Below are 13188 nucleotides of genomic sequence, written 5' to 3'. Positions count from 1 at the left end.
CTCGACTTCGAGATGTATGACCATGAAAAATAAAAAAATTAAGTCTAAAAAATAGTGCACTTTACAATATATTATCTACACTGTCCATTTTCAAGATTTATCATATGTCTATAGATTTACTTGATTTTTAACCATTTTTGAAATTTAAAACTTTATAATTAGAAATAAAAATAGATTTTGAGATAATCCTAAAAACATTCTACATCAAAATTATATACCATGATAAAATTTGAAGATGCACCTTACCTCTACAACTACGGATGCATCCGTATGCCAACTGCTCCCTTATCTAAAATGTCTATTTTCAAGATTCTCGTAAGTTTACATATCTATTTGATTTTAACTATTTTTGGAATTGAATATTTTATAATTAAAAACAAAAATAGATTTAAAAATAATCTTAAAAAAATTTTACACCAAAATCAGGTGGTATGGTAAAATTTGAAGGTACGGTCGAGGTTGCAAACGTTAGGGAAGAAAAAAATAAAATAATAGGGGGTAAAACTTAAAAAGGAAAGGGTATTTTGGTAAAAGCAATCCGCGAGGTCAAACCTATAGCTCCTGGGGACTAGAGAGGGTTTTAGGAGGTTCTGGGAGGGTAAGATGGGGCTTGACCAACGGTAAACTTTTCCTTGAGCAATGACTCGATCAATCAAAGAGGAGAGGGAGAGGAATGACTTGTAAGCCAAGCTGTGTGATGATATGATGGCGGAAGAAGAAAAACGGATGATTGGGCGGCCACCTCTCTCCCTCTTATGAATTCCCGTCGCAGGCCTTCCACTCTTTGAAACAAGTAGAGAGATAGAGAGAAAGAGAGAGTGGTTATGGTTCAGAATTGAAATGGTGTAGTCTTTTTGGTTTAACTTGCTGTAATAAAAGCCCCTGTGAAAGAAAAGAGGGGGCTGACCCTCCATTTCTGCAAAGCTTCCCCTGCTCTCTCTCTCCATATCATAACATCTCTCTTCCTCTTCTGATTTTTGGAACCATGTTCCAGACATGGGTGCTGCTGTTTCTCCTCTCTACTGGATTCCAGTTCCATCTGATCTTGGGTATTACCGATCCCGGCGATGGTGAGCTCTCTCTCTGTGTGAACTATCTCTGTGAAAAACGATGACCCCACAAAGCTCTATTTTTTATATGGTCCCTATAGCTGTTGTTTCTGTAAAAACTGATGACCGGAAAGGGAACCAATTCTTATGCTATGTTTACTGGTGTTCAGGTGCTGCCATGATTGCCCTGAAGTCTTATATGCAAAACACTCCTCCAAATTGGTCTGGTGCCGATCCTTGTGGTTCGAATTGGGATGGCGTTTCCTGCTCTAATTCAAGAGTGATCGCCTTGTGAGTTACGAGCAAATATGTCAATTTCTTTGATGTTTTGTACATTCTGCCGATTGTATTGAAAGTATCCTTTGCTACTTCTGTAAGTTATGAAAAATTCATAGCAAATTTTCTATTGGATAATTGATGAAAGTGGGTATTGTCCTTCAGGAAATTATCCACGATGGGTCTCAGGGGTTTTCTGCCTGGTGATATTGGATCGCTCACTGAGTTACAGTTTCTGTAAGTTCCATAAAACCATTTTAGATTACTGGGTTTTTTCAGCTGATTGATCGGAATCATGTCTCTGTAAATTTACTTGTTCTTGGTGTTTCATAGGATCTCTGTCTGTGTGTGTGTGTCTTTCTCTCTAAAGTTAGTGGAATTTTGGTTTGGAGGGCAGGGATTTGTCTTTCAATCAAGACTTGGGTGGTTCGATCCCTAAAAGCATTGAAAACTTGAAGAAGCTCACTACCCTGTAAGACCATAAACCTGAAATGATGATTTTTTTTGGAGTCTATCAAAATTTACCTTTGATGTAACCGTGTTTGTGTTTCTAGGATCTTGGCTGGTTGCAGCTTTTCCGGTACTATCCCAGATGAATTGGGAAGTCTACAAGAGCTTGCGTTCTTGTAAGAATTTCAAAGAGCCTATATCCTGTTTTCAGTTATTTGCTCATGTAATTTTGAAAAAAAAAAAAGGATAATTATTGAGTTTTTTGTTTATTTTAGGGCACTTAATACGAACAAATTCACTGGTAGAATACCTGCTTCTTTGGGAGAACTCTCGAAACTTTACTGGTTCGACTTGGCAGACAATCAACTAATTGGGGGTCTCCCAGTTTCAGATGGGATCAACCCTGGTTTGGATATGCTCCTCAACGCAAAGCACTTGTAATTCTCATCTCTCTCTCTCTCTCTCTCTCATCAAGAAACATGTTCTCTGTCCTTTCAATTCTATTATAACATTTGTGTTTCTCAGCCATTTCAACCAGAATCAGCTCTCAGGTCTCATCCCACCAAAGCTCTTCAGTTCAAACATGGTGTTAATACACATGTAAAATACTTCAAACATCTCTCTCTCTCTCTCTCTCTCTCTCTCTCTCTCTCTCTCTCTGAATTCGATTCCTCCCTCTGATTCATGCAGACTTTTTGATTCCAACAACTTTAGCGGTTCGATCCCTTCCACTTTGGGACACGTAAAAACTCTCGAGGTTCTGTGAGTATTCTTACCCATACTATATTCTATAATTCTCATCATCGTTTGTTAATTATATTGTTTACTTCGTACATTTTCTTGAAAGTTGGATTCTCTTTGGCAACAGCCGGCTTGATAGGAACTCTCTTACTGGTCCTGTTCCAACCAACCTTAACAACCTCAGCAGTATCAATGAATTGTGAGTATTTCAACTGTGTATGATTCTTATAGTTTTTCTTTTCTTCCTGATTAGGTTCAATTGTTTGTTTTTCTTATGAAGAGTTTGATTGAGTCTCTCATCACTACTGTTTTCTATTAGGCATTTATCCCACAACAGGCTAACAGGTGCTATGCCAGACTTGACAGGAATGGATGCCCTCAACTATGTGTAAGAAATCAAAACTCGCCTCATTCCATTTCATTATCAATCAATATTGGAATGTTAGTTTCCAAATTACCGAACCCTTTACTCTTTACAGAGACTTAAGCAACAATTCTTTTGACCAATCAACGGCTCCATCATGGTTCCCAAACTTACAACCACTTACAACACTGTAAGTATTACTGTATTAGTCCATTGCTGTAAGGTCCAACGGAATCTTGTTATTGGTATCACCAAGTTCCATCTCTCTCTCTCTCTCTCTCTCTCTCTCTCTCGCTTTCTCTTTCTATCTCAAGACTCAACCCACTTTTTTCGTTAATTGAGCAGTATTATGGAATTCGGAAATCTAGTAGGAGAGGTGCCACAAGAGCTTTTCAGTCTTCGACAACTCCAACAAGTGTAAGTACAGGGAGTGAAAAATATTCTCTGATCGATTACACATAGCAGGTGTAACCATTAAAAAAGAAAAAGATTGTGTCCAAGCGTAAAAGATGGCATAGTTCCATACTAAAAAGAACTCTGCAACTTGTAACCACTATGGTTTTCTTGTTACAGGAGGTTGAGAAACAATGGTTTCAATGTCACTCTCAACATGGGAAACGGCATCAGCCCAGAGCTGAAACTCGTGGATTTGCAAAACAATGATATTCCCACAGTTACAGTGGGACCTGGATATAAAAATACTCTCATGTAAGAGGCTTAAATGCTGATGCTTTCCTAGTAATATGCTCTTATGAGTTGTAATATTATATCCTAACCCCATGGATTATGATGGGATATGTTTTCTTTATAGTATATTAAAGGCATTACTGATTATGAATTTTAATACTATTGCAGTCTGATTGGCAACCCTGTTTGTGATGGTCCAATTTCTAATACAAATTACTGCCATCCCCAACAAGGTCAATTTGATGCTTACTCAACTAGTTTGGCAAGCTGTGGAAGCAAAACATGCCCTTCTGATCAGAAGCGCAGCCCTCTTTGTATCTGTGCTTACCCATATGGAGGGATCATGACTTTTAGAGCACCATCCTTTTCAGATGTAACCAATGCCACTCTGTTTCAATCACTGGAACAAGAGCTTTGGACAGGACTGGGTCTCACTCCTGGTTCAGTTTTCCTCCAAAACCCTAATTTTGATGCCAATAATTACCTACGACTCCAGGTGGATCTTTTCCCCCCAAATGGTGAGACATCCTTCAACATCACTGAAGTTCAAAAAATTGGGTTTGATCTTAGCAGCCAAGTATTCAAACCCAGCAAAACATTCGGTCCATACTTCTTCATTGCCGACCCGTATATTTTTCCAGGTATGAGGTATATGAACCATAGATCATTTCAGTGAATAAACTAAGCTTATTTATCAGGCACAATTTTCCAATAGAAAGATCACTCGAGTGCTGAAAATTTGTATGATTGAAAACAGTATCGAAAGGAAGTTCGATGAACTCTGGAGTGGTCATCGGGATAGCAGTGGGTTGCTCAGTTCTGGTCCTCATCCTTGTGGGCGTAGGCATATATGCCATTAGGCAAAAGAAACGGGCAGAGAGAGCTCTCGAATTGAGCAAGCCTTTTGGTGAGTAACAGGATTACTCAAAAGTCAGACATCTATCTATTTACAAATCTATGTTTCTCCGTTTTTTATACCTAAACAGATACACAATATTTGTATAAATTGTATACATGGGCATTGAAGATATATATATATATACATATATGCATCCCATCAAACTAAACAACATTTTGTGTTTGTATGTGTTTCAGCATCTTGGGCACCTAGTGGTAAAGATAGTGGAGGTGCACCTCAATTGAAAGGAGCAAGATGGTTTTCTTATGATGAACTCAAAAAGTGTACAAATAATTTCTCTGAAAACAATGAGACTGGTTCTGGAGGATATGGGAAGGTGATTATTCATCCATTCTCAACGATAGGTCCAGAGTATCTCTATATGCATTAGAAAATAAAAATGCAATTGATTGTGGATCTCTGCAGGTTTACAGAGGAATTCTTCCGAGTGGTCAGATGGTGGCTATTAAGAGATCACAGCAAGGATCCATGCAAGGAGGCCTTGAATTCAAGACTGAGATTGAGCTGCTCTCTCGAGTTCACCACAAGAACCTCGTTGGACTTGTAGGCTTCTGTTTCGAACAAGGGGAACAGATGCTGGTATATGAATTTGTTCCGAATGGAACATTGAGGGAGAGTTTAACAGGTTTGCTTCCAATAACCATTTTATTTATCCCCACAATTAATGAACCATATTACAGCAATGAACCTGTAACTTTAGTTGATTAGTATGTGATTCTTATTTTCTCTGATTGATATGGCTTGGGAACAGGGAAAACTGGAATATATCTTGATTGGAAGAGGAGGCTCCGTATCACTCTTGGTTCGGCAAGGGGATTAGCTTATCTGCATGAGCTTGCTAATCCTCCCATAATTCACAGAGATGTCAAGTCTACTAATATCCTCTTAGACGAGAACTTGAATGCCAAGGTTGCAGATTTTGGCTTGTCAAAGCTTGTAGCAGACACTGGAAAGGGCCATGTCTCCACTCAAGTCAAAGGCACACTGGTCAGTGATCCATCTTCATGAATTTTTAGATCCAAAGAAAAAACAGTTTTCGAACTCTATTTAAAAAGATCGATGAACAAAAACAAAAGCTATATTTGAAAATGGAATCTATATTTGAAAATGGAATCCAATGGACTAGGAAATGATCCAAGTCCATTGAGATCATGCAGTTTGGATGAAATGGACGATGGGTGGGAGATAGTGGGACCCACGATTGGGGTCATGCTTGTCTAATGAAACAATGGACAGTGATGGAAAAAGATGGGGCCCCACTATTAGGGTGATGTCCTATTCTGGTGGGTCCAAATCTATCACTGTTCATCATTCACCAGAGGGTCACGACCCCAATGAAAAAATACAGACTATAGAGTACTTCTCTTCACCCTCATGAATCCTGAGAAAATATTGATATTCCACTCGCTACTGACTAAAATTGTTGGCCTTGTTTCTTGGGTGCAGGGTTACTTGGATCCTGAGTATTACATGACTCAACAACTGACAGACAAGAGTGATGTTTATAGCTTTGGTGTGGTGATGCTTGAGCTCTTAACGGCTAGGCAACCCATTGAAAAAGGCAAGTACATAGTGAGGGAGGTTCGAATGGCCATGGAAAATGCAGGAGCTGATGAACTATATGGCCTTCGTCAAATACTCGACCCTAACCTTGGGATAAGTGGTGGTTTAATGGGGTTCAGAAGGTTTGTGGAGTTGGCCATGAAATGTGTAGAAGAGTCAGCATCTGATCGCCCCACTATGAGTGAGGTGGTCAAGGAGATCGAGTCCATACTGCAGAATGATGGGCTCAATACGAATTCAACCTCTGCCTCTTCTTCTGCTACTGATTTTGGTATTGGAAAGGGTGCCCCTCGCCACCCTTATGATGGAACGATTATGTCTACAAAGGAATCAAGCACTGATGCTTTCCAATACAGTGGGGGTTATTCATTTCCAAACAAAGTTGAACCCAAATAGCTGAGTTTTGATTTTACCATTCTTTTTAGCTGTTTGTTCTTGTATACCGCAGAATTGCAGCAATGTAAGATTGTGAAGATGTTATTCTTAATCATCAAATGTTCTTGTATGTTTACAGTGTGTATTTGTCAAATAGATTAATATATTGTTTTCTCCTCATTTTATGAGAGGGTATGAATATAGATTGGCACTATGTTTTCTTTGTCTATTATCATTTTTTTCTTTTCTTTTCTTTCCATTTTTAGCATCAAGCCAAGGGTCCAAACCCCTTGGCTACTACCATTCTTGAAACTAAATTACTCAAGTGAAGAGAACACAGATGGGAATTTACTACACAACTAAATGGGGCTTCAATCACTTTTATTATTGAGTAATTTACGTGCATATCCCCTAAGGTCCCGTAATTTGAAAAATCCCCTATTTCTCGAACTTTCTTTATGTTTGATACATTCTAGATCATCACTACATCTTTTGGAAGTAGATTGAAAAAGGTTTTAAGTACTGAGAAAATATGACAATTCAAGAAAACACCCACCCATGCATTTTCTTGAGCAAGATGCTGATGCCAACAGCTGCTTAATTTTGGTTCTTGCGGTTATCTTGTGTTATCCTTATGTTCCTCGGTCAAGATGCAGAAGCTAAGTACTTGCAAATTCTGGTTTCTTGCATTTCTTGTGTTTTTGTGAATGCTATATTTGCAGGAGTTGTATTTTGTCTCTTCTTTGTGAATCAAGAATTGATGATTACTTCGTGGGAATACGATACACTGGCATATTCCTCTGCTAGAGAGAATGAGTACACTGCTATTGGAATCGTACCTGATTACAGGAGTTGTATCTTGTTTCTTTGTTTATAAATAGTATGTTGTTTAAAAGTAGAATACCCATAAGCATATTTTACCTTATCATACCTTATGGCAGGAATTGTATTTAGTTTATGAGTAGGCTCATATAGCATATTTTTGTAGTGCGGTGTATTCAAGAATTAACCATATAAGGGATTATATATCATTCGTTTTTGGTAAAGGCACAGTCACTGTTATTTATTAGGTGTAAAAATCCAACAATTGAGGTATGTCATAACATCCTAGAATTTGATTTTGGACTTTGTGCCTAATGAATTATACCAACTATATCAAAGTACGTGATCTTATTCTAGCTATTTTCCTTATATAATTACGTGTCTAGTTGGCTCATTGTTGTGGAAGCTTATGACATGTTCAGCTGAACTTATGGGAATATTGTGCTACATGTCCTTAAATTTGAGCATGGATGCTCGCTACCAATTGCCACGCAATACTACAGTTTTATGCAAAAATTAAATTTTTAGTTTTTGTCATTTTTCCGTATTCTTTGAGTAATTTCACATTTACAGGTACATGATGTATTTATCACACAATTAGCATAGTGTTCTCTTCAACATTGTTGTAAATAGTGCTTTAGTGCTTTGGAGTTTTATCACCATGGCCCATTGGGTGTGGTTTACTTAAGGTTGCAAACCACATTTTACCTTATTGTACCTTATTGCAGGAATTGTATCTAGTTTCTGAGTAGGCCCATATAGCATATTTTTTGTAGTGCGGTGTATTCAAGAATTAACCATATAGATATTTAAGGGATTGTATACCATTCGTTTTTGGTAAAGGCAAAATCATTGTTACTTATTGGGTGTAAAATCCAACAATTGAAATATGTTATAACATTCTAGAAATTTTATTTGGGACTTTGTGCCCAATGAATTATACCAATTATATCAAAGTACATGATCTTATTCTATCTATTTTCCTTTTATAATTACTTGTCTAGTTGGCTCATTGTTGTCGAAACTTATGACATGTTCAGCTGAATATTGTGCTACATGTTTTTAAATTTGAGCATGGATGCACGCTACCACCAATTGCCACAAAATACTACAGTTTTATGCAAAAATCAAAATTTTACTTTTTCTCATTTTTAGAATGCTTTATTTATATATATATATATATATATATATATATATATATATATATATATATATATATATATATATAGGGGATTGACCATTCCTTTTTGGAAAAGGCACAATCACTGTTAATTATTGGGTGTAAAATCAAAAAATTGAAGTATATCATAACATTCTAGAAATTTTATTTTGGACTTTGTGTCCAATGAATTATACCAACTATATCAAAGTACAAAATCTTATTCTATCTATTTTCCTTACATAATTACTTGTCTAGGGGCTCATTGTTGTGGAAAATTATGACATGTTCAGCTGAACTTATGGGAATATTGTGCTATGTGTTTTTAAATTTGAGCATGGATGTTCGCTACCAATTGCCACACAATACTACAGTTTTATGCAAAAATCAAATTTTTAGTTTTTTATCACACAATTTATTGCATTGTAAATAGTGCTTTAGTGCTTTGGAGTTTTATCACCGTGTCCCTTGGGTGTGGTTTGCATAAGGTTGTAATTTTAAATAATCAAATTAAGATGCACCTCCAAATTTTGTCATGAGATATAATTTTGGTATCAAAAGTTTTTAGGATTGTGCGAGAAATTCATTTATATCTCTAATTATAAAATTTTAACTTCAAAAGTAGTTCAAATCAAGCTGATTTATAAACACATGAATTGAAAATGGACGGTCTAGATAATGTGTTGCAAGATTCACTATTTTTCTCTATATCTGTATATCTTGATGTCGAGATGATCAATAATAGATGTTTTTCCAACATAAAAAACAACCTTCTTCTAAGGATTTTAGAGGTGCACTTAATTCTACACTAAAGGTGTCGTCGACTTTATATGAACCTTTCTCTTTCCTATTTTATGACGTCCGTGTATGAAAATAATGGTGGCTGGTATTGATATAAAATCCATTTATATTGACATTACATACAATATATAAGATAAATGGCAGCTTAACCGCGTGGCAAAAGTGGAAAATAAGGATAAAAGAGCATATACAAAGCTTCACATGAAAGGCTGAAATGTTTAAGCCTCTGAAACAACCAGCAAACCATGCTGCTCTTCTTCGATTCGTCTTACTTGCTGGTAATGGCGAAGAGTTACCAGACATAAGAATGCTGCAAAGCACAAAAAACTTGACTTAGACTGACAAATATATGGACCCAATCCATAATGCTGCACCGAACAATTCTGAACCATAAAAATCTGTGTTTCATTTGTTTGGGCAACCTTAATTGAAGTTGAAATCTTGCTGAATAGCTAGACGTTCTGTTTTGAAACTGGTTTATGTGGCAGTATTTCACATTAAGTTCAACAACAATTTAAATTGTTGAGTCCATTTGGTTGGGCAACTAGGCCTCTTGGCCTGTGGCTGAGGTGAGTTCCAAGGGACAACTTGCCCTTGGAATGCATTATTATTATTATTTTTCTTTGGAAAAATTCCTCATTATATTTTTATATGATTTATATGGTTTTTATGATAATTTGGGAACTTTTCTTATTACATGCTCCAATTGTTTTTTCTTTTTATTGGTTTTTCTAAAATATTTCAGGGTATAAAGAAACATTGGCAATAATCCATCTTTCATGTAGTTTTTTGGACTTTTATCGACTTAAAAGATTCCTATTACTTATTTTATTTTTTTTGCTACTTTTTATTTTAATAAATCTTTTACATTTTTTTTGACTTTTCAACATTAATTTGTCCTGTATAGGACTCTGACTGGGCCTACTTACTTGGCTGGGGCCAGGGCTGAGTCCGAGGCTGGAACCGAGTTTACAAAACATTGATTTAAATTCTCCTGAAGGATTTTACTCACAAAATTTCAAGTTTACATATGATTGTCTGGACTCTAGACCAAGTTCAAAAGTAATAGATTGGAACCTGCAAATGCTCGTGTCTTTACTGTGGACAAATTCCAAAATACTGTAGCTACTGATGCAACTACAATCTTCTTATGAGAGCAAGCTGACCAAGCCTCCAAAAACCACTTCCCCGTGCATTTAACTACACCAATCAGAATTCAATGTTAACAAATTCATATAACCTGTAATGTTTTACTAACCTAGGATGTTAGTTATCAACCACACAAGTAAATTTCAGTAAACGTGGGTTGCGAAAATGTCTCTACCTTGTCTCTGTATCTGATCTGAATATGAAGAGTAGAGTTTTGGGACTGTAAAGCTGACAAGAAATCCTGCATATGAATGTGGTAATAAGAAGATTCAAGATTCTGTTTTTCTTTTTTTTGTTGAATGAAAGAAACCTCAGTTAAGATACACATATGCAAGGATTACCACCATTCTTACCAGCTGCAGCCAACCTCCATATGCTTAGCAGGGGCCCAAATTCAGCTGCTAGAAGAAGAAGGGGAGCCATCTGATAGAGACATCAAACACCCATTTTCCAAATTATGAACCAATTAATAATCTACTATCTGAGAGAGAGAGAGAGAGAGAGAGAGAGAGAGTACTCTAAGAGTCATCAAGGGCTCGCCAGAGAAAAGTTCTCGTATTTTGGCGAATGCTTCATTCGCCAGTGGAAGCACGACTCTAACAACCCGTTTAACATCATCTTCATTCAGCTCATATCTCCTTCGTAGGTCATTCTTCTTCTCCCTGTTTGTAGGTCCAACGTCATTCAGCTCATTTCTCCATAGTAGGTCCAAAACCCTTTATTACATCTACTAAACCAATTATTCATTAAAGACTTCTGCTAAACTATAAGAAACATGAGACTGCATTGTTTCCAGCTTCTAATATTCAAGTGCTCATACCTAATGCCAGAGAAAGAGTTGAAAAGGAATGACACAGCCAGGAGTAGGAGACCCAAATTTGAGACCACTGATACAGAACTGCGACACATCAGAAACACAACTTCCATGTTAGCAAATCAACACCAATCTGTCTCTCTCACTCTCTGAATTAAAGTAGCACATACCTGATGTTAATTTCCCGGGTATAGCATGTCGATAAGAAGCAGAGACACCCCAAACCGAACCATAAACTGGACTTAGAAACATCCTTCCACATTATCAAATCAACAACCTGCTCCTCAATATAACAATAGAGGCTCCCCTCTTTAGCTTCAGGAATCTCTGCTACATAAAACACACAGAACCACCATCAAAACGTTGAAGCAAAAACCCCATGGTTTTTCTTGAACAACTACAATGCCCCAAAGTTTCTTTCAAAATAAATCCCAAAAAAGAGAGATAATCCATATAGCAAAATCAATCAAAATTCCACATAGAAAGAAAAGATATTTGAAATGGATATTGGGCATCGAACCAGCTGTAGAAGGAAGAGCTGGAACGTCCAAGATTACTTTCTCACGACGAGAACCAGAACGGAGATGCCTGCTCCTTCTTGCTCTGTTATGCTCCTCAACCATATCCAAATCTCTCTTTCTATCTTCAAATTCTCCTTGATCTGATCTCCTCCTCGAATGCCTACTGTTTCTTCGAGGTTTCTTCTTATTCATTGGTTCAACGCGGAGATCTTCAAGAGCCCCCAGAGATCGGCCCAAGATGGTGGGGCTTCTCACTATCTTGTTGGGTGTGAGGCAATGTTTGGTTCTCTTAACCGGGGATGGAGACTCTTGTGGTGGGATTTGGAGAAGGGATAGTCGAGATTTGAAGGGAGGGATGAGACATAATGGGAGATTTTCGGCAAAGTCGTCATAGATTTGCATTTGCCTTGACATTGTTTTGCTTCGACGAGCTTCGGATTTGCGTGGGCTGGGTGAATTTTCCATGGGAGAGAGAGAGATTGGAGGTAGAAGGGACGAGAAATAATGAAGGGATTTATTGAAGTGGAGAGAGAGAGATAGAGAGATTGGAGGTAGAAGGGAAGAGAAAGAAGGACGGGGTTTATTGAAGCGGGGGAGACAGGTAGCCGTTGGGTTTGTTGACATTTTTGAAAAAGCAAAGTGCGCAATGCAGTCTTTTGCTCCAACGGTCGGAACACCGTTCAGGTTTTTTTTTTTTTTTTTTGTTGTCGTTACTGTAATGACGAAAAGTGATATTGACGGCATCTTGTGTAAGGGTGCGGTTTGTAGGCTCTAAACCGGTGTTTAAAAAAATACATCGCTGACTCGAATCAGTCCCACCTATACCCGTATCGGATTGGTGGATCTGTTCAAAGAATCGGTCCAATTGGTAATTTTTGTCCCAACTTTTTTTTTTTTCAAAAATCACAATAATTCTCTAAAAAAAATTGTGATTTTTTAGTTTCTAAAATTAATTAATAATGAAAATAGGTGAATACTGAGATGCTGTTTTCTGTTTTAATATATATATAATTATTAATTATAATATAATAATATAATATTGTATCAAAATAATTTAAAAATATCAGTAAACACTTTCATATTATAAGATTAAAGAAAATATTTTTTCATATAAAGTGAAATTAGTATCACATCGAACATTTAGTAATTCTCTTTACTAATCCCTAGTCCCAAATTATTACAACCTTACTAACTATAATATCATACATTAAAATTAAAATTATTGGTTTATATTTTATAATCATTTTACTAGACAAATAAAAATAAATATGAATTTGTCTTATAATATCATCTAATTTAAAAATCAAATTTACAATTACAACAAAAAATAATACATTGTATAATCTATAATGTAAATAAATTAATAAATAAAATATAAAATTTGGTTATCATTGTAATTAATATAATTACTAATTATAATATTGTAATAAACGTGATTCAAAAAATTAAGGGTATAATCTTCACAAATAAATAAATCTAATATATAATAATTAGTCTG

At 36.4% G+C, this 13188-nt stretch overlaps 2 protein-coding genes across 3 annotated transcripts; one reads left to right on the top strand and one right to left on the bottom strand.

Moving 5' to 3' along the window:
- Nucleotides 1–664: 664 nt before the first annotated feature.
- LOC18442299 (Leucine-rich repeat protein kinase family protein) lies at nucleotides 665–6651 on the top strand. The gene is made up of 19 exons (XM_006852522.4): nucleotides 665–1070; nucleotides 1220–1340; nucleotides 1491–1562; nucleotides 1723–1797; nucleotides 1880–1951; nucleotides 2051–2212; nucleotides 2301–2375; nucleotides 2466–2537; nucleotides 2644–2715; nucleotides 2836–2904; nucleotides 2996–3070; nucleotides 3226–3297; nucleotides 3454–3588; nucleotides 3736–4208; nucleotides 4325–4474; nucleotides 4663–4802; nucleotides 4892–5111; nucleotides 5238–5473; nucleotides 5933–6651. Exons 1-19 carry the CDS (start codon nucleotides 986–988, stop codon nucleotides 6443–6445), a joined length of 2889 nt encoding a protein of 962 aa, XP_006852584.2. The 5' UTR covers nucleotides 665–985; the 3' UTR covers nucleotides 6446–6651.
- Nucleotides 6652–9273: 2622 nt separating this feature from the next.
- Nucleotides 9274–12243, bottom strand: LOC18442298 (reticulon-like protein B17). Of its 2 annotated transcripts, none has more exons than XM_006852521.4 (8): nucleotides 11690–12243; nucleotides 11340–11499; nucleotides 11176–11253; nucleotides 10873–11017; nucleotides 10709–10778; nucleotides 10531–10596; nucleotides 10284–10406; nucleotides 9274–9516 (listed from the first exon to the last, which is right to left on the bottom strand). In XM_006852521.4, exons 1-8 carry the CDS (start codon nucleotides 12153–12155, stop codon nucleotides 9425–9427), a joined length of 1200 nt encoding a protein of 399 aa, XP_006852583.2. In that variant the 5' UTR covers nucleotides 12156–12243; the 3' UTR covers nucleotides 9274–9424. The 2 variants fall into 2 exon arrangements, with proteins under 2 accessions (XP_006852583.2, XP_020527809.1); XM_020672150.2 differs by having other exon boundaries at nucleotides 11340–11496.
- Nucleotides 12244–13188: the final 945 nt, after the last annotated feature.

This window comes from Amborella trichopoda, chromosome 1 (genome assembly GCF_054954075.1).
Source record: "Amborella trichopoda isolate Santa Cruz 75 chromosome 1, AtrichopodaSantaCruz75HAP2 v2.0, whole genome shotgun sequence".
NCBI classification, from domain to species: domain Eukaryota; kingdom Viridiplantae; phylum Streptophyta; class Magnoliopsida; order Amborellales; family Amborellaceae; genus Amborella; species Amborella trichopoda.
Note: the sequence above shows the minus strand (reverse complement) of the source record. Positions and strands in the feature narration are given on the sequence as shown.

Bases quoted from the DNA above. Each gene is read 5' to 3' on its own strand.
- LOC18442299 (XM_006852522.4), top strand. From the start codon at position 986: ATGTTCCAGACATGGGTGCTGCTGTTTCTCCTCTCTACTGGATTCCAG. The intron at 2,716-2,835 runs GTGAGTATTTCA...GTTTTCTATTAG, and splicing joins CTCAGCAGTATCAATGAATT to GCATTTATCCCACAACAGGC. The intron at 4,209-4,324 runs GTATGAGGTATA...GATTGAAAACAG, and splicing joins CGACCCGTATATTTTTCCAG to TATCGAAAGGAAGTTCGATG.
- LOC18442298 (XM_006852521.4), bottom strand. From the start codon at position 12,155: ATGGAAAATTCACCCAGCCCACGCAAATCCGAAGCTCGTCGAAGCAAA. The intron at 11,500-11,689 runs GTTCGATGCCCA...TGTTTTATGTAG, and splicing joins AGCTCTTCCTTCTACAGCTG to CAGAGATTCCTGAAGCTAAA. The intron at 11,018-11,175 runs GTATGAGCACTT...ACCTACAAACAG, and splicing joins AACTCTTTCTCTGGCATTAG to GGAGAAGAAGAATGACCTAC.